Source organism: Squalius cephalus, assembly GCF_949319135.1.
Source record: "Squalius cephalus genome assembly, chromosome: 5".
Taxonomy (NCBI): Eukaryota; Metazoa; Chordata; class Actinopteri; order Cypriniformes; family Leuciscidae; genus Squalius; species Squalius cephalus.
This window is the reverse complement of record NC_137126.1, coordinates 19,342,835-19,363,707: the sequence shown is the minus strand read 5'-3', so window position 1 is coordinate 19,363,707 and position 20,873 is coordinate 19,342,835. Positions and strand designations below refer to the sequence as shown.

The following is a 20,873-nucleotide window of genomic DNA, read 5'->3' as shown; positions in this document are numbered from 1 at the left end:
GGCCAAAATGGCCAATTAATTCTGCTATTTTGTTTCATGCCAAAACTTTTTAGAAGAGATCAAGCATCTTTAGCATATCCCCGATCAAAATATTCTTTGAAAGTGCAGTTTTATTTCATCCAGATGTACAAACCAGCCGGTACAGCCGTTGGTGTTGATATTATCTCTCTCTTACCACAGAAGTAACCAACATAAAACAGGTGTGAATCTTTGGAAACACTCTACATCACATTCTCACAAGAAATACAACATATCACACCAGGAAAACATTGTGTACATTGTGTCTATTTCATTATATTAAAGTGCATATTTTGTCCAACAAATTCTGAAAATCAAATGATCATGAACTCGGAGTGAGGTGAATGCGCGAATTGGACTCTTTTTGAATGTTGTATTGCAAGCGAGTTATTCTACCCCATGAATGAAACCTGATGCCAAACTAAGTGTATCAGCGTGTTTAGCGGCACAGGCCTTTGTGTTCTCATTTTAGCACAGCCATACAGTATTTTGGCACGGCAACACACCGATGGAAAGATTCCATGGCGGGTGTGAAATCACATGACTGAAACTTGATAATCCTTTTCACTGCCTGGCTGAACTCATAGAGCTGAACAACATCAACATGCTTCCCACCCTCCTCACCACCATGCTTTTTACAAGTAAGTTGTAGAGTTTATAGGAAGTCTAGCACAATTACTAACATTTTTAGCAATTACAAAGCTCAAGTAAGGCACTTCATTAGATAATATAATTTTAAATACGTGTATTTATGCAATAAATGGGCTATATTTTTTTAAGGTTTTTGAAATAAACTAATCATATATTTTATTTAAAAAATACAGTAAAACCAGAAATATTGTGAAATAATATTACAATTTAAGATCATTGTTTTCTATTAGTACATATTTTATTCCTGTGATAGCAAAGTTACATTTTTTGCATCATTACTCCAGTCTTCAGTGTCACATGATCCTTCAGAAATCATTCTAATATGCTGATTTGCTGCTTTTATTATTATCAATGTTAAAAAGCAGTTGTGCTCCCTTAATATTTTTATTGAAACCGTGACTTTTTCCCCCAGGATTCTTTGAAGAATAGAAAATTCAAAAGAACAGCATTTATTTGAAATAATCTTCTGATCAATCCATGCATCCTTACTGAATAAAAGTATCAATTTCTTTCAAAAAAGGTGGAGTAACTATCTATGCATACTAATACTACCGTTTCTAACTTCTATGAATACTGTTCTTGTCTCTAAAGTGGGATCAGATGCTGTCCCTCATGTCATTTTATCTCCACCATTTCATCTGAACACTGATCACAGCGGCTTGACCATACTGGTGTGTGTGGTTCATGACGTTCATCAAGGAGAGATGGAGGTGGCCTGGATTTCTAGTGGCACCAGAGGAACTAATCCAGCAGTCTCTAACTTACTCCAAGGACACAATGGCATTCAGAGCGCAATGTCTTTTATCTCTGTGGCATCGAGTGAGTGGACGTCCTACACTTGCTTTGTGAGTCACCGAGGCTCCGATCAACTAATGCACAGACACTACGCTGGATTCCCAAAGGAGACGACTGGTAAATTCTTTAATTACTATCACACGATCCTTGCATTATGTAAAAGGCTCCATTTGTTAACATTAGTTAACCACTCACTGTAAAACAAAGTTGCTGCGTTAAATTTTTAAGTACAATAAACTTGGACGTTAAGTCATTTCAACTTAAATTACATGAATCTTGTATAACTTAAAAAATTTAAATTTGCTTAACTTATTTTGATGAGTTAAAGCAATGTAAAAACATGTTGCCATAACTTATTGATCATTACTGTATAGTCAACATGAACTATCAATGAAAATACTTCTGAAGCATCTTAGTTAAATTTAATTTTTTAAGATTTATCGCTCGTTGTTAGTTAATACAAACACAGTGCTCATTGTTGGTCAATTTTAGGCAATGCATTATCTAACGTTAACTAAAGGGACCTTATTGTAACGTTATATTGTAAAATGCATTTCAGAAAGGGCTGATGATGAAGAAACGTCTGATATTTGTTTGGACCATCAAAGCAGTTTATTGGAAGGTACAGTAAGAGGCAATTTGTTAATCCTAAGAATTCAATTTAGTGTCTGTTTTGTACTCATTTTCTCTACTTGCAGAAGTGAGAGCAAACAAAGATCTAATATTTCTTCAAGCTCTCAGAATTCTCCTCCTGAAAATCACCATTTTCAACACATTGATGACAGCGCAAGCCGTCATAAAGTGGTGAGCGCTCATATTACTGCTTATGCAATGTCTGAACAGTGGCAAGTTTTACATTTTTCACAATTAAAATGAAACCTGTCATATTTTTCTTCTGCAAAATTTGCAGACTTTTCAAACACAACTGTCACGGTTGTCAGATTTAATTGGACGCGCTGCTGAAGGAACTCCGGCTGAAGTAAATGAGAACCTGGAATGTTGATGAGCGTCTCGATGAGTTGCAGACCGAAAGACACAGGTGCTTCGATATGGGCAGATCAGTGTGATAGCTGCTCAAAACCACATCACATCCACAATACAACAAATGAGCTGCGCTACAAGGCTGTTTATGTAGGCCATGGCTTTGTAAAGTCATCTACCACTCATGTAACACCGTTGAACTGTTGATCTGAATGACAATGAGCAACCTTTGATGAAATGAGATTATTGTGCATAACACTCTATCGAAGATTGAAACAAAGTGTGTTTACTGTATATCAAGGGGGTTTGTTTGAATGTGACTCAAGTGCTTTTTTTTTGTGCATTTATTTCACAATTGTTTGTAATTACACTACAGTTCAAAAGTTTATGGTTGGTAAGATTTTTTCGTTGCTAATGTTTTTGAAAGAAATCTGTATTTATTTGACCAGAAATACAGTAAAAACTGTAATATTGTGAAATATTACAATTTAAATTATTTTTCAATTTTTAATTTTAAAATATAACTTTTCTTCAGTCTTCAGTCACATGGTCGTTCAGAAATCAGTATAATATGCTGATTTGCTGCTCAAGAAAAATTTCTTCTTATTATCAATGTGGAAAACAGTTGTGCTGTTTCATATTTTTGTGGAAATCATATTTTTCAGGATACTTTGATGAATAGAAAGTTCAAAAGAACTGCATTTTTTGACATTGAAATATTTTGTCAAATTATAAATGTCTTTACTGACAATTGAATGCTTCCTTGTTGAATAAATTAGTTATTATAATATAATATGTTATATATATATTCTTGACCCTGATCTTACTGACCCCAACATTTTTAAAGGTAGTGTATATTACAGAAAAAAAGAAACAATTATATTAAGGAACACTTGTCTAATTACATTGGTTGCATGTTTACATCTCTGCTATAATGTTACACTATACTTTTGGACTTTGGACAAGAGCATATGCCAAATTAATAAATGTAAATGTACATAGCAATGAATGATTATGCCACAATGGAATTTTTTTTTTTTTTTAAAGAGAGAGTGGAAATTTGTGGGGGCAAATAAATATAAAGCCAAAGGAATTTATGTATTTATTGTTTTAAATAACACATTTTTTCCTCTTTTTTTTTCCTTTTTTTAAACAGCATCCGTACAATACTAAAACACTGATGTAACAATGGTGACCCACTAGGTGGCAGTACAATCACATCTCAAACGTTTTTCAACAGCAAGAGTATGGAGCTTAACTTCTCTAACAAGACACTATATTTCATAAATAATTTAAGTATAAACATTGAGCAGTCACTCTTCACAAAAACAATGTTCACAACAAATATAAGAGATCACAAGATCAAATGCGAAATGCAAAAAAAAAAAAAAAAAAAAAAACACAGGATGAAGGCTTTCCTTTGCAGTTACTTAATTGCACTCTGATGACTTGTTCTGGTTTTTAAGGGGGGGAAACAAGATCCCACTGTACACTGATTTAGGCCATTCGGCCAATCAAATGATCGTGCTTCGGAACCGGCCAATCACTGCCTGCGGAATTCCCAGTGTTCCAAATACAATCGATTACACTCGTCACAGTATTGTAGCAGCTCTTCAGCACTGGCAGTAGTTAAACAATGACGTCTCTACAGTAGCAAGTCTTGGTATGGAAACGTGCGTATCTGGAGTGTTGGCATGGCTCCTGTAGCAGTTGGACAGTAAGGCCCAGAAGGTATACAATACAATTTTATCAAATGAATTAAGTGTCCATCAGGCCAAATGCCACACTCAAAGCAAATAGAGACATAAGTGTTTCTGCATATCCTTCATTTGCTTTGAAGCTCTCAATGAAATCACTGCTGATGTGCATTCAGCAAAAGAACCAAGGCTCAAGTTAAAATGCATGTGAGGCCAAATCACAATTCCACTGAACATATACTTCTGGTTTTTAAAACCAAGTCAGGTGAGCTGATTTATGGCACTATCTTGCAAAACATACGACAATACCAATATTTTTGGGAAACAAAATCTATAGGGAAGCCCAAAATTTCTGATAAGTGTATCTTTGGTCAAGGGTAAAACAAGGACTAGAGGGAACTTAACACTCAATGTTTGTTTGGCAAAGGGACAAAGCTAATAAATGTAATCTTGAGAGGAGCCATTCTGGAAGTTCGTTTGAGTGACCAGGAATGAGACATGGCCCACTTTAGCACTTATGCAACATCCATTTTCCAGTTCACTCAATGAGAGCCACTCACTCTGAAATTAGTCTGAAAGAAGATGAAACTTTTAGCATAAATATTTTGGTGTCTCTAAAATGCACTCTTCAGGATTGATGTTTTGTGTTCGTACATTAGGTAGATTTCGTACCAAACGAAAGAAATTCTGATTGTCATTTTAAAAAAATGGACCGAACTTCCAATACAATTCCAAAGGTCAACGACGGACAAATTCCCATTTCTGAATTAAGTGCACTTCAACCTACGACTGCTGCGTTCGCCTGAATTCTTCACTTTGTTTTTGCTGATCAACGTTACTCGACAGTTCTGAGTACTAGAACTAAAAATACAGATAAAGTGAATGTCTAGTCAACATGATCCTTCTTTAAATGTCTATGAAAATCACTATGCCAGCCACATCGGTTTAACACGGTTCTACAATGGTGTATATAGAGACCTACAGAAATGTATTAAAGAAAACGCGCTGAGTGTACCAAGAAAGATTATTGAGCACTTGTTCCGTGGAACACTGTTTTCTAGTTGCAAAAAAAAAAAAAAAAAAAGAAAAGAAAAATAAAGTGCTTCCATTAAGATTTCCTCTCCTGAGGACAAAAACATGAAATCTCACAAAATTCACTCACAAAAATCTACAATATTCAGCTCTCTTGAAAACATCATTTACACAAAATGTACAGTCTAATGAAGGTTCGTGTTCTAACATTCATTCTCCACACAGACAGTATATACAAAGTACCCTTTACCCAGAGTACTGATTTTTTACAGTCTTGTTTTCCATCTTTTTCTTCTTCTTCGAAACAGTTATCAAAACACCGTACACATTATAAAAGCACAGTGATGAGGAAGCCGGTTAGCAGTGCATTGAGGAGTAATGAAAACGGCCTCAGCCCAGCGGTCGAGTTTGGAAAAATATGCCAGCGCTCCTTCTTGGGGTGCAGAGTCTCCATGTCCTTTAGGGCATTGTAGGCGGCAGTGGTGAAGTTGGCATCTCCTGTGGTGAGCAGGTCAAACACGCAGGAGTGGAAATAGATGTCCTTAACCTCCAGTTGCTCCTTGCACTTCCTGGACGCGCTTTCGAGGGTGAAGACGCCCCTCTGGGCTTCGACCCTGGCCTGCTGCTGAAAGCCGGCCTGCTGGAGTCCCAGCATGGGCATCTGAAGATGTCCCTCTTGGTCGATGCGCTCTGATGTGGGGCAACCGTTCATGCAAAGCTGCAGGTCCTGCGTTTCGTCGAAGGCCATGGCAAGCTCCTCTGGCATACGCACGGCTAGCGTCAGGTAACGGCCCTGCTGGCGTACGATGATGGTGACACCGATGTAGGCGGCGTGGATCTCTACGTGTCGACCGGGCGACTTCTCCAGGATCCAGATGCTGCGGGTTTCGCTGTCGCCCCCGCTGATGGTGCCGTCCACAAAGGCGGCTGGAAGGTCGTCTGTTACGGCTTGGTAGACCTTTTGGTCCGTGCATTCTTGGTATGGTTTGAAGATTATTGTGACCTTAAAAGAAGAACAGAGAGCATAGTTGAACTCAATCATGAACTCAACTCAGTCATAAAAAAAGAAATGAAAATTTATCCTATTTCTATTTTCTGAATGCAATATTGATTTTATTGTGAACAAGTCATCCATTGATGTTTCTAGTAGTGCTGTCAAATCGATTAATCTAACATACAAGTTTGTTTATATATATATATATATATATATATATAGTGTTGGGAATATTGCGTTACTCTCTTAAAATGTAACTTTTTAAGAAAAGTAATGCGCTACGTTACTTTTGCGTTACTTTTTCTCACCTAGGTGTGGCTTGTTGTTTTTTAATACCAAAAAAATTGTATATACACACACATACACATTTATTATATAAACAAACTTTTTTATGTTAGATGCGATTAATCGCGATTAATCGATTTGCACTAGTTTCTTTTTTTAACTCAATAAAAATGTCCTAATTATCTTCCAGTGACACAACATACTTGTAAATGCTGGACTTAGTAATTTAGCACTCTTAATCCCGTAAATATTATTTTTTTTAGTGCAAAGCACTCGTTTTAAAACCAAGTCCCCACCCTACTTTTTAAAAAATAATCTGTTTCACTCACAATACAGTATAAAAGATATAGCGCTACTTCCATTTTATCACAATTGATGGTGAATAATGCATATAGTAACAGTGAAGTGCGTATATTCCAACACTATCTCACGACCAATTCGTACGAATGATAAAAAGTTGGCTAATTCGTACAAATTCGTACGACCTCACTCGAACGAATTTGTACGATTTGTCTAAACCCACGTGATGGGTAGGTTTAGGGGCGGGGTCAGGGGTAGGTCATTCGTATGAATTCATACGAATTGGGCAATTCGTAAAATATGTACGATTTTGCAAAAATCAATAGTTGAGATGAACCAATACTGCTTTATGACCAATATCAATAATTTAACTATTGTTTTATTTCTGCTTTTTGATGACATTAATAAATAAATGATCATTAGAAAACAACAATAAATTGCATTATTATTATTACCGCCATTAATAATAATAACAACAACATGCAAAGTATTAGTACTTACAGTTCAATCATATTCAACTGATGCTACACCTTATGTATACATTACCTACTTATTTAACTGTCAGTTCTGTTTTTACTCTGTGCATCTTGTGATACTATTGTTTGTATTTATTGTCCATATTTCATTTTTATCCATCACCATTTTTTTTGTTTTTTTTTTGCATAAGATAATTGTTATTGAATGGCTGTTATTTGTTAATTAATTACTATTGCTGTACGTTGAATAATACTTCACAAAAATAAATCTCTACCACAATAAAAACAAACAGGAATTCCTGAACATTCCCCATATCTGCCATTGGTTGGACAAATATATAGTCTAGCCACAAATTCACGTCATTTATTGAGTCAGTTGCTCGGTTGGTCCAGTCAGGATGCATAAACAAACAGAGCAGTGTTTTGATAACACCACAGTATTCGTTTTTGAAGCAATCAATGTACAAATGGCCTATTTACAGTCTTTGCATATTAAACTGGGATATGAGAATTTTTACGAATGCTGAAAATAATAACACAATTCACATTTAAAGAACAAAAGTGCTTTTATGCTTAACACTGAAAATGAGAATTACTCTATCACAGTAAAACAAGATTCAGTTCTACAGCAGTTCTTTAGAATATTACACGCATTTACAGATCCGCAAACCCTTTTCGCCCTGCTAGTGTTAACCATGAAATGCACCCAGTATACAGTCCTCAGACTGTGAAACTCTAAGATTTGTGGGAAGCAAAAGAACTGGCTAACAAGAAGTGTGGCGTTACATTAGCGGTGGATGAATAGCAGCTTTGTACACAGGACAAGGATGAAAAATGATGACCAGTTGGCCATAAGGTGAGGCAGCTGAAAAGGCCTCAGTTAAGCGGTGTATGCTAATAATTACTTGCAAATGTTTAATAATGGCTCCCCACCTTCAAGGTCAAGGGGTCAAACGAGAGGTAATTAGCATGGGCGGACAAACTTAGCATTTGAAGCCACATCTGTGCAACGATGAGCTGAACTGTTTTAACTAGAGGACAAAATCAATGAGTATCTGACGAATCCGTTCAGGCTGTAATATTCTCAAGCTTCCAGATGTTTCACGTTACAAAAAATCTGTAAACATGCTGCTAGCAGTCAATATTCTGCATCAGCACATTTGAAATGGGTCTGCGACTCTGCATGTGTGTGTGTAAGCGGGTGTGTTTGAGTGTTTGACTATAAGCCCCAGACTTGAAAAAACTGAAGACAGAGGCTTCTTTCAAAGTCACCGTATTATGGGTCACGCCACAGCGCAGGCTGCATCCAGACATTAATGATATTAGAATTTCACAGACATGTTGGTCACAAGTGTTAGTCATAAGACTAGAGCCGTTTGCTTTGTTTAACTTGCACCTGTGAATACTTGGTCAAAGTTGAAAGTTATTTGGTCTTATCTGCAGCTCTTTCTGATAATCTTGTCCATATAGTCATGTATATAGAGACATCATACACTTCAAACAAAGATAATAACAACGCAGAATGTTGTGATTTATAAAGGTAAAACAAAAAAAAGCTAAACTTTTTAATGAAACGAAACAAACTTACAATTTCATATGATCAAATTCATCTAAAAGTTTTAAGCTCTGAAATAACAAAGAACAAAACATTTATTTATCTTGTTTAATGTTAAATTGTAAATATATTCATATATTTTTAACATTTGTATAAATTATCATATTTTGAAAAAAAACAAAAAAAAAACAAAATGAATTAACAATGAGCAAAATATATATCTTTCAATTAATATTAACCTAGATATTAAATTGTTAAATTGTTTAAAAAATGCTGTTTATTGTTAGTTCAATGAACCAGGGCTATTTTAGTTTTACTTATATACCATTTTAGTATTTCATATTTGGAATTAGTTTTTATTTTTAGATTTTCAGTTTTCCCTTTAATGTCATTTTGTTATGTGCTTTTGTCGTTTATATTAGGATTTGAACAATTCTATTTGGCTTTAAAGGAGACATATCATGCTTTTAAATCGTTCCTTTTTACATATAAATCATACATTTGTAGTCTATATAAATCGGAACTGCAATGCTTGGGTCTGAATTCCTCATTATTATAGCTCCACAGGCCCCTTTTCTACCCCTTTTCTGATGTGCGTCTGAGAGCAACTCGTTTTGGTGCGGTCTCTTTAAATACAATTGAGACACTTCATACCCCGCCCCCTCTCCAGGATGCAGAGGTAACACTCGGTTCAACTCCACCCCGTTCGGCCATTTTTGTAGTTTGATAGCAGAGATACGATTATCTAGCGGCACAGAAACTTTTTATTCACACGTTATTAACAAAATGTCAACAACGGAAGACTTGTCCAGCCAGCCTTACATGTTCGAGCCAGAGTAGCACCCGGAGCGAGATGAAAATGAAGACGACGAACCTGCAGAACAACGTCTTCATATGGATATATCGCAATGGTGTGTTACTGTATTTACACATGAAACTTTGGTCTTCCGACCTTTTACCACCGTGTCGATTTATTTTGATTAATATGTGCGAGGGAGAGAGAGCAAGACAGCGTCTAGTTTGGAGACGGTGTCTTGTTTACATTTTCGCCTGGCTCTGAAGAGAGAGAGAGTGCGTGCGCGCGACCGGGTCTCTCTCTCTGCTCGTTCTTTCAGTTAAACATGCGCCCTGTCACAAGCACGGCAGTTCATCTACATTAGACGGTGTAATGAAGCGTGTGGGTTACTACATCCAACAACCAAACATTTTAACTTACCCTCTCGTAACTTCTGCATCTTTTAGCTTGGACTACAAAATTGCAGCGAGAAATAAAAATGGCGGATTGCTCGAAGTGTTGGGCTGGAAGTCAATGTCCTTATTTGGCAGTTCCGCTGCAAATACTGTGACGTAATAGTTCACAAAACGTCATAGATAACAGAAAAATCGGAACAGGTTGAAAAATAAGGCCAAAACAGAATATAAAGATATCAACGAAGCACCTGAAGAGAATAATTTAAACTTTTCTGTACTTCTAAACACTCCAAATATACAACAAAATGCATTTAAGGGCTAAAAAAGTGGATTTAGCATGATATGTCCCCTTTAATTTTTTTTTCTGTTTTATTAATTTTAGTATTTTAGTATTTAATTTTTTTTTTTTTTTTTTTTCAGTCAAGGCAACATTTCAAATTTTTATTCAAGTTTTGTTACATATAAGTTAACATTTATTTCAGCTTTATGTATTTCTTCTATGGAACACAAAAGAACAATGTTTTGAAAAATATCTCAAGTGCTTTTTTGTTCATACAACGAAACTCACTGGGGTCCAATATTACTTTTAATGTTAATTTTAATTTTAGCTAACAATAACTAAACCATATAGTGAAGTCCTTCTAACCTTTTAATTTTTTTTTTTATTGTTTTGCAGCATAAATATGCTACACTTCTGAGGCAGTACTTTTTCAAAAGAAATAGTTCTCCACATAAAAAAAAAGAATAATAATAATTATAAAATAAATATAAAAACAACTCACCTTATTGGTTGCTGTTGCACTGGATCCATATACCACTGGAACATTTGTGACCTGCACTGACAGGTAATTGTTATCAATGAGGGGCCATGCCCCTTCAACCTTACATGTCTGAAAATGGTCTTTGAAAGTTCTAAGATGAGGGTCCCCAAACAGGCCACAGAACAGATAGGTCGCTCTTGGGAGCTCTGGAACCCCTGTCCCTGTCCCAGGCCGCACTGCTTGGTGATGGCGGCTGTGATAGTTGCACGGCTCAATGGGGATGACGGGATGGGTAGACGACGTGGGCCCATCCTTGGAGCAGTTCCTCTGGCTCATGAGGTCAGTGATGCCCAGCATGGCGGAGTGGAAGACCAGGTTGCCCCTGCAGCTCTTGGCGGTCCGCTGGGTGCAGGCGGAGTACGCCCGCAGCGCCTTACAGAACTCAGTATCAAAGCCATCCAGAGAAGGGTTCAGATGGGAAGTGAGAGAGACGAAGTCACTGGTGCACTTTTGGATGCGGCACTGTGGAGTTTGGACCTGGCTCTCACCTGAAAAAGAAAGGAGACATTGTTTTTGAACAATCTCCATTTCAAAAAACTAATTTGAATAAATATTCATTTATTCGAAAATGAAACTCGTACATATAATTAACAAATTCAATACACGTCTTCAATGATGAGCATGTTTTTAATTTGTGATTTAAATTTAATTGAATTTAATATTTTTAAATGTCAGCTTAATACAGCATATCCTGATTCCATAACGAAGAGAAAAAAAAACTCATTAAATGAATAAAAATATTAAAACATAAAAAAATAAAAAAATATTAAAAAGTTTGCCATGGTATTTTATGATTATTTATTCAAAAAACAACAACAACGGTTTTCATATTATTATTAATATTTGAAAAAAATGCTTATCAAAGTCATGTGGTGTGTAAGCAAGATACACAATGCACAAAAAAAAAAAATGCTCATGACTGTCAGTCAACAAGTCTTTTAAAATAACAAATAATGTGACCTTTTTAAAGACAGGCAAGGTTAGTTGTCATTAAAAAGCATATTTATTATATCGTGAGCTTAGAATTATAAGGTTCTATCTCCACTTTTGGTCGAAATTGAGTTTTTGACATAATCTGATCCATTAGGTGTTTATTAATGCCTGTGTGGTGTTATTTTTGTAAAAAAAAATATTTTGTTAGTAGTTATTAATAAAATAAAAAGGTTCCATCTCAGTTTTGCCAGCTGGGATGTAAAAACTTTGATGCTCAATATCTCGGAACTACCCTAAACGGAGATAGAACCTTATAATTCTAAGCTCACGATATTTTAATTTATTTTCATGATTTGCTGATGTTCATAAACATAATATTTGCCTTGAAAAAAGCATTTTAAAATCCTTTTTGAAGATAATGATAAAGATGTGTACACACTGTAAAAAAATATATTTTTTTAAAGTTTAGAATAAAACAAGGATAATTGGAGTATGTCTTACAAGAAAACACTATTACAGTTTTTCTACTTCAGAAATGTCACATTTAATTCAATGCGTTACTTGCCATTTCTGAGTAATTGTTTGTGAAATTTACTTCCAATTTCTAAGTAAAAATACACCTATCTTTTTTCAGTTCACTCATATCATATGACGTTGTATGTTATTACTTTGTACTTGATGGTTACACTACATGACATATTTAAACTGTCATTCAGCAATTTAAGTCATTAAATTGAAATTTGTCTTTAAAATGGTATAAAAGTGTTTCAAAACCATATGAAACCAACATGAATTCAAAGAGTACATTTCTAAGAACTTGGCACATGTGTTTTAAACAAGACATTTAAAAGAATATACTGACTTAACCAATGAAACACATTGTATGAACAAAGGAGTACAAATACAAGCTAGAATCTTCTAACAGCCATTGTTGTGGCTCGTGTCATAAACCAGTTTAAACTGCTTAACCATAATAAGGTGTGCTAGTGGACTGTGCTTTTCCTCACAACGTGACTCCATGTGTGTTTTACATTATGGTCTAGAAACATTAACAGTCTGCTCAACAAGTGTGTGAAACCTCCTGTTATCTACAAAGGAGAATGCTTATGACCGCAATAAAATCAAATAAAACGGCACTTCAAATGAGAAAAACACTTTTCTGGCCCCGCTGTTATACACACAAAAGCAGCATTATGTGCTTGTAAGCACAAAAGAGTCATGGCATGCAAACTAAATGCAACTGTTTACCTCCTAAAAGTGTCATTAGGGTGGTCAAAGAGTAACAATTAAAAGTGTTTTCTTTGAATACTACATTCTCGCTTCACTTGATGTCGATTCAATAACACTTTTAAGGTTTTGACTCGATTTCTATTCGCAAGCTTGCGATTCGGATCAATTCCAATCTCACTTCAATTCGATTTGATTCATTTGGATACATACATTTTTCTCAAGGGAACAAATCTCTCTCAACAAATGTTGTAAACTATACAGGAAACCCTGTCAGTTGGTACAAGCGATGCACCGATATGAACATTTACCGATAACCGATAATTCTTTACAAGTTACATGCCAGTCAGAATTTGTAAACCTGTTGTGCCCTGTAACAATGCACAGAAACACGGCGACTAAACACAAATAATTCACAATGTTTTATTACAACAGTGTTCTCTTTATAACATTATAATATGGCAGTGCCATTCATAGTTATTAATGTTGTGCATTGCTGTTTCAGCTGATCACCGGTAAACTGAAGCGCTTTACTACCGCTTTAATGAAACATGAGATAAATCATATATAGGCTACATGTACATAAGAATAGATATACAAAATAAACATAATATTACAACTAACAATTGCACAAAACAAAAGGCTTTGCAAGCAAACTTGACTGTGCTAATCATGAAGGTGTAACTCTGATTATCCCATAACAACGCACTAAAACACGGGTGTACAAAGAATACACAACATTCTTTTATCTTAACATTTTTTTATTATAATTTGCACTTAACTGTTTTTTTTTTTTTTACTTTTTCTAAGTGATTCCAATCATATTTCCAGCAATTCAAAAACCATTATGGCGAACAGTGTGCATCTGAAGTGTCTCAGCTGAAGGAAATAATACATTATTTACCGGCTTTTTTATAACGGCCAAATTTTCTTATCGGGTCGATAACGATAACATTAAAAATGAACATACATCGGATGATACCGATATGGTGGCCCATATATCGTGCATCCCTAGTTGGTTAAAATTAACAACTGATTTGTGTTAAAACATTTAAATTACACAAAAACTTGCAAGGCAGTTTTTATAATAATATTAATAATATATATTATTATTATATATAAAATTATATATCATTTTTTGTTTCTATTCCATTTCTTTCTTTGAAATATAAACATTTAAATGTTGGCTGTCATAAAAAAAAAAAAAAAAATGTCATGATGAATTTATTCCAATACATTAAATATTGAAGGACAGCTTAAGTAAAAATATGAAATATGATGCATATATTTAGCAAAATAGTCCTCTCTAGAGTTATTTTTCTACGGTCATTGAAAGGATTTTCTGAGGTAAATGTGTGACATGCGTCACATTATTTACAAGCTGTTTTATTGATATCGGAGACATGATACATTTCAGCAAGATGTACTGTATCATCCAACATACCTTCTGATGTTCATTCTTGTTTATTTCATGCTTTAACTAGTAGTAAAGAGGTGATTGGTTCATGTACTGAGTCAGCGATCTTTCACACTACAATAAAATGGCCTTCACTGATTGCATTTTGTGATAAAATTGACATAATTTGAAAGCTGAGACTTTGTTTCATATCAAAAGAAACAAAGCACAAAGCCAATTGCGATTGAGGCACGTTAAATGACGTTTAGTGAGGTTATGTTCACCCATCAACAGCACAGACTAAAAGATGGATACTTGGAATCATATTGGTTCATCAAAATGAGAATTGATTAAAATCGAGAAATCAATATTTTCAACCCAGCCCTACTTTATACACACTTGTTGTCGAAAATACACCCATCATGTCATGCGCCGCCCTTAATTAGCCACCAATGACACGGCACAAGCAGAAAAACATCTCCCAGAAAAGGACGACTGCATCACTTAGAGTCTTAATGCCTCACTTTTGAGTGCGGCCCAATTGCATTAGCTCAGAGAGAGGCCGTCCTAATCTGATATCAGCTGCAGCCTCTCCATTAACACGCTTGTGATGACTCTATCTTACACAGTCAGGGCCACCCATTTCTGCCTGCCACGCCAATATCTCCCACCGTAGTGGATTCAAATGCATCTGATTTGATTATCGGATGACGCGCTGCTGCGCAGATTGCTTGTAGCGGATCGGCCGATACGCGTTGCGCTGGAGGAGAAGGAGGCATGACAAAGCACAGGCTGGATTGTGTTTCAGAAACATGCTGTAAGACAATACGGTAGCCTGGCCGAAGCCATGTTGATGTTGTGCTGGAAAGACATTGGCTGGAAAGGGGAGAGGAAAGAGGCAGTCCCCGCTCCCATCCACCTCCCGCTGTGTTTTATCAGGCAAGGCTCCAGTGACATCTGTACCAGAACAAAAAAAAACCCCTCAAATACTTGGCAAGGCATGCAAGACAAAGCCATCTCCGGCACATTCCCATTTATAGTCCGAGCGGATGCTCAAAGCAGATGCAAAGCAAGTAATATCGAAGAGCGAACAAACAGCAGTTTGCTCGAAAAATAAAGAATCGTGACCCGGGTAAGTGGGCAAGGGTATGAAACGACAAAGGCTGTGCTGCAAATGTAACCGTATTAGGTAGGTATGTCCTACATATCACAGAGAAACAGAGAGGCTTTTCTTGGAGTCCCACTGGCCATATGTGACCTCGCCGCCCATCAAACGCATGTGCCTCCATTGTTTGTCTCAGCAGCATGGTGTGAGGTGTTAGGGGAGGCGGTCTGTTTTATAATCTATGATATTTTGTGAGGAACTGGGTGTAATCTTAATGTAGACTAGACGTTTATGCATGAACTAAAGTGGCAAAACTACCACCCTACCATAATCCAGTTCACAGCAATCCTGGAGATTAGTTGTTTTTGCTGGTTGCTTGTTGAAATGCAATTTCTTCACCAGACAATCCCCTTAAAACCTGGTGTAAGTGACCCAGTGCAACTGAATTCACAGCAATATCCTCAAAAAGAGCATTTGAAGAAAAACTATTTTAACTCCCAAAATGCTGGTAAATTTCACAATTAATTCCAAAGAAATGGCAAGAAACACATTGTAAGTGTAAGAACAACTTTATGTACAACTTCGAATCCTTTTGACTCTCTGTGCAAAACACTTCCGACGAATGTCTTAGGGGACACCCAGTTGGGGGCAGCAGATCCTAAGCTAGTACTGGCAGACGAAGGGGGGGGGGGGGGGGGGGGGATCAGACTATCACACTTAGTGTTAGAATGTCTAAGTGTCCTGACAAATGTTAAACCTAAACCCCGAAAAGTCTCACTTAACTGGGTCTTTAGCTAATGTGGTAGAATAAACAAATGCTCAGGGGCAGTAACTGACAGTAATAATCATTTGACTCCATTTTAAAGGGAAAACATTCGTGTTTAAAATATCCACAAAGCTAAATAAAAATACTTTATTCATAATGTCTTTAATATTAAAATTAGATTTAATTCAATTATTTAAATGATTAAACAGCTATTAGATTGCATATTATTCCTGTCAAGATAATAAAACCAAGTGAACAGTAAAACAGGACAGAGAAAACACAACGTTTGTTTCACAGGCTCGGCTCATTTCTGCGATCCTGCAGTTGGGGTGATCCGTCTCATTTCGAGCACAGTGCACACCCTTGTTGCTATTAAGTCGTTGGAAATATTTTCTCAGGGTGGCCGGCCGTTTGAGCAGCCATTCTCAGCTGTAGAGGGGCCCAAAGAGTGTGTGCGGAGTGAAATTTCAAGATGTGGAATTTGGCCAGGGCAGAGAGGTCAACAGGCCCACCCCTTCTCCAGGAGTCAACGTGAAGATCTGGAGAAAGGGGGGGGGGGGGGGGGGGGGGTTTACAAGACCCAATGTCTAAATGACATCTCCAGCCTTAAATTCAGAGCTCACACTGTATCGCACTGAACTTTGGAATCTGGTTTAATACAGTATGTTAGTTTGTCAGCCTTTCATTTTTGTTCTTATTTGTGACTTCAAGCATTTCGTAACCTTATTACAGCACGAGACAAATAAAGAACATCATGGTTCTGGTCAGTATTATAGTATGATTTGTCACAGTTAAGCACAGAAAGCATCTATTAAACAAGTTTTAAAAGGCACCTTTTTACAGGTAGCCTGTAAAATCCGGCAAACCCTATAACAATAAAGCACTATTCCAGGCATGAGAAAAGAGAAAGGATTTTTTTTTTAAATAAATAAAAAATAAAGAAACAGAACAGCTGCAACTGTCTTTTGCTTCTGCCAAGATTATAATCCAATCAAATACCACCAAGGGGTAGATGTATATTTGGGACTAAATCAATTGAGAGAGGATACAGCCAGATATAATATCCAAAAATGAAATCAAAGAACAGCAAGCATGCAGTTGTGTTAGACAAAAATTACTCAAGTTTTGTATTCTTAAATTATTTTCTTGCCAAATGAAAGATTACTGATACTGAAAGATAACCTCAGGAATATAGACTGCTGTTTGAAAAATATAACAATATTTTTTATATTACATTGTATTTTTATTATATTGCAAACTGAAGGGGAAACAAACAGAGCTGTAGAAAACTGAAGCCTATCAAGCGTTATAAATTTAAAAGCACAAAAGGGACAATAACACTTGGAATGGTCACACTAAGGCTAATTCATTTTCAATAAAAAATAAATAAATATATATATATATATATACATAAAAAAATGTGTTAACACATATTTAGGTCGAGTTATTTCATATTTTTTGCTTCATTGAAGAATAGTGTAGTGCATAATGCCTGTCTGCCCGGCCGGGGTCCATGTTAAATTAATTATGAAGGTGTGACTGCTCAATGGACACCCAGCAGCATTCCATATCCTCTTAATTCACAATGGCATTAACACAGTCTACGGCCAGGACACCCAAAGTGGAGCACTTGACAAGGTGCCAAGGGGAAAACAGGGCACCAAATGTGTAGTCTTCACAGTCTCCAGCTCAGAAGCCAACCCATTTTGAACGAAATCATTTAAGACTTGACCAAAGTGGTCAAAGGCACCAAACTAACTGAATTTAGGCTTCTAAGTGAGTACGTAAATAAATAAACAAATACATGCTGATTACACTAACTGAGCAGTAGCCTACATGGATTTATATATAGTCTATATATATATATATATATATATATATAGCCTATATATATATAATTCAATAGGCTACCGCAAAAAAAATAAATAAATAAATCAACGTATCAAAAGCTAGATGTAAGCGAACAAATATGATCACCATGACTTATATATTATTGCAATTGACAACATGCTGCCTGCTATCACAATGACAAAAGCAGACAACAAATAAAACCGAATCAAACAATAACTTGTGCATAAAACAAGAAATTAATTAATATTACGATCACTCATAAATATTTAATATCCTTTAAAAAGCAACCAATCCAGTGAAGCGCAAAGGGACGCGTAAATCAATGCACTACATTTATTAGGAATAAAGATACAAGTGTGCAAGAAGAAGACACGGATGGATGAAGGACACTGCCTCAGACTGTAAAACCGTCACATAAACAACTATAATTCACTTTTTTTTCTTTAAGGACACATACCTGAATATTAACCAGCACTGTCATAATTTAGCACGTAAATCCTATTTAGTATTTATACAAGCGATAATTAAACAGCTCCTAACACAAAAGCTACTTATAAAAGGTGTTTTAATATTGCCTAGAGACTTAACGTCCAACGAATCATGCATAAAAGTGGAAAGAGCATGTTTACCTATGCGAGTGAGAGAGGAGAGGGTGCAGAGCACTAGTAGATGTAGTACCGGAGAGATGAGGCGCTCAGCCCCGGGGTAGTAAGATCCTGCTCTCCCCATACCCATCCATCCATCCAGAGAGACTCAAGAGTACTCCACGGGTCAAGAGATCGGGCCTCGCTTCTCCCAACTTCACGGGACGCGGAACTCTGTTAAGACGCGACTACTTTTTTAGGTAACACACACCGTCCATAAGAGAAACAAAGTAGCAATTTTGGCAAGTCCGATCCAAAACACTTCACACGGAAGGAAAAAAAACAGCTATTTCATTTGTATGCGTTTATCTAATCGGCGAAGATAATCAGTCCAAAAGAAAGCTGTAAACGTGCTAAAATTAATCTGCGCCCCGCGATCGCCCGATTCATGTTGCCTACACATCAGATTTATCCGCCACAAGGAAATCTAGCCCTGTCTTTCCCCAATGATCGATAGTGAATCAACCTAACCCAGAGTTTAGCGGAAACCCCGCCCACACCGACACACAAAACCCCTCCTCCTAAACCATACACCCCAGCCGCAGATTGACAGCAAGAGCTCTCACTTTCAGCAGGGAGAAAAATAGACGAGTTTTGGGTTTCCTTTATATTTTTGAGAATAAAAACAAACTGAGTTGAATACCAGGACAAAATAGTACCATAGTAACATCACCCAAGTAGGCTACACCGATAATTTATTAAAGAGACTTAGGTAGCCTAATTAATTATTTGTTTTTATTATATTTGGAATTGAATTAATTTAACAACAAAAGCTGGAGAGCAATATGGAAACCTGTAGCTGTTAACAAAAATTAAAACAGAACCTATATGAAAATTAACTGAAATAAACACAGTTGGGGAAAAAGTAACCAATCTGACTCCAAAACTATCTAAAATAAAATAAAAATCGCTAAAAAAAATTATTCTTTTTTATTTTTATTTTAGTTTTTGATACCTGGTAGTCTATTATAAAATTAGAAACCTTTTATACTTGCCTTCATTAAACTTAAAGAATGTGCAATTCTTTTCAATACACCATTCAATTCAAAAGTGTTCAGGTGCACATATAGGCCTACAGTATTAGTACGGAGCCCCTAAAGGGACATGGTGAAAAAAAAAAACAATGTCAATGGTTTTGCATTCCCTTGCTAAACTTTTGCATTCCGACGAGAATCTCAAAAGAAGAACACATAGGTTTTGCAAATGAGCGCAAAGTTTCTTGGGGGAATGCAAACCATTTGCGAGAGAATGCAACAGCATTGACTTATTATTTTTAAGATACACTGCAAAACTAAAACTAAACTAAAAAATAAAACAGATTAAAAAATAAAACAGAATAAAAAATACCAAAAAAAAAAAAAAAAAAAAAGCCACACTTAAAGTCACAGTGAAAGTTACACCCGTGAAAGCTAACAAAAACTAAATTGGAAGGGCACAAATAAAAAAATATGTATTATTATGGTTTAATGTTATTACTAAAGAGATATAGAGCCTAACTGAAATAATGTTTCTTGTAAAATATAGTAGGCTAATATTATGGACTAACCTGCAGGTTGGTGATGATATAAACAGTTCTGGGTGTAATCTAAAGCTGCATATTTTATGTGAAAATTCTAATTGAAAATCAGACTTGAGCCAATTATAGGATGATATCATCAGCTTTTTAGCAATAACATGCTAAGACCACAAGACATTAATACAGACGTACTTCCTGTGCTGGATAGCAGTGAAAGTGTTATTTATAGGGCCACAAACACCCTCTTACTGTAGAGAAAGCAGCACTACTGCTGTCCAGCAGGGGAGCAGCAGTGTTAGAAATCCAAGACCACAATACAAAATCAATTTAAAGAGAATGCAGGAGACTAAACATGAACCCATTTTCATATAAATACACAAAATTGGGTTATGCTGCGCTATACAGTACGTCTCGCAGGGATGATTCGAACGATAACTCTGGAAATTCTTCTGTGTTTTGTTGCTTTTGTGGTAGAGGGCAAAGCAGTATGTTTGTAAGTTGATTAGAGTATTGGAACAGCAGTTTAATGGGATAGCAGCGTGTGAAGCGTGGAGGTTTAAGCCTGCCTTTAACCCAATTCGTTTTGTTCCACGGCTTAAGTGGTCAGTCAAAAATCAGGCGAGGTGTAAGAAGTACTTT

At 36.2% G+C, this 20,873-nt stretch overlaps 2 protein-coding genes across 2 annotated transcripts; one reads left to right on the top strand and one right to left on the bottom strand.

Moving 5' to 3' along the window:
* The first annotated feature begins 598 nt into the window (after positions 1 to 598).
* Positions 599 to 3,235, top strand: LOC307159454 (uncharacterized protein). Its single transcript, XM_079872849.1, has 5 exons — positions 599 to 659; positions 1,261 to 1,581; positions 2,024 to 2,086; positions 2,163 to 2,268; positions 2,375 to 3,235. Coding segments are annotated over exons 1-5 (528 nt in total). The 5' UTR covers positions 599 to 622; the 3' UTR covers positions 2,376 to 3,235.
* Positions 3,236 to 4,043: 808 nt separating this feature from the next.
* On the bottom strand, positions 4,044 to 19,214 carry rgmb (repulsive guidance molecule BMP co-receptor b). The gene is made up of 3 exons (XM_079872848.1): positions 18,704 to 19,214; positions 10,758 to 11,284; positions 4,044 to 6,177 (listed from the first exon to the last, which is right to left on the bottom strand). The coding sequence occupies exons 1-3, from the start codon at positions 18,807 to 18,809 to the stop codon at positions 5,503 to 5,505; spliced, it is 1,308 nt and encodes a 435-aa protein (XP_079728974.1). The 5' UTR covers positions 18,810 to 19,214; the 3' UTR covers positions 4,044 to 5,502.
* Positions 19,215 to 20,873: the final 1,659 nt, after the last annotated feature.

Coding starts and splice junctions, on each gene's coding strand:
- LOC307159454 (XM_079872849.1), top strand. CDS start 623: ATGCTTCCCACCCTCCTCACCACCATGCTTTTTACAA. Junction 660..1,260: donor CACCACCATGCTTTTTACAA/GTAAGTTGTAGA, acceptor TTGTCTCTAAAG/TGGGATCAGATGCTGTCCCT. Junction 1,582..2,023: donor ATTCCCAAAGGAGACGACTG/GTAAATTCTTTA, acceptor AATGCATTTCAG/AAAGGGCTGATGATGAAGAA.
- rgmb (XM_079872848.1), bottom strand. CDS start 18,809: ATGGGTATGGGGAGAGCAGGATCTTACTACCCCGGGGCTGAGCGCCTC. Junction 11,285..18,703: donor CTCCTCTCTCACTCGCATAG/GTAAACATGCTC, acceptor TTTCTTTTTCAG/GTGAGAGCCAGGTCCAAACT. Junction 6,178..10,757: donor GTGCAACAGCAACCAATAAG/GTGAGTTGTTTT, acceptor TCTTCTTTTAAG/GTCACAATAATCTTCAAACC.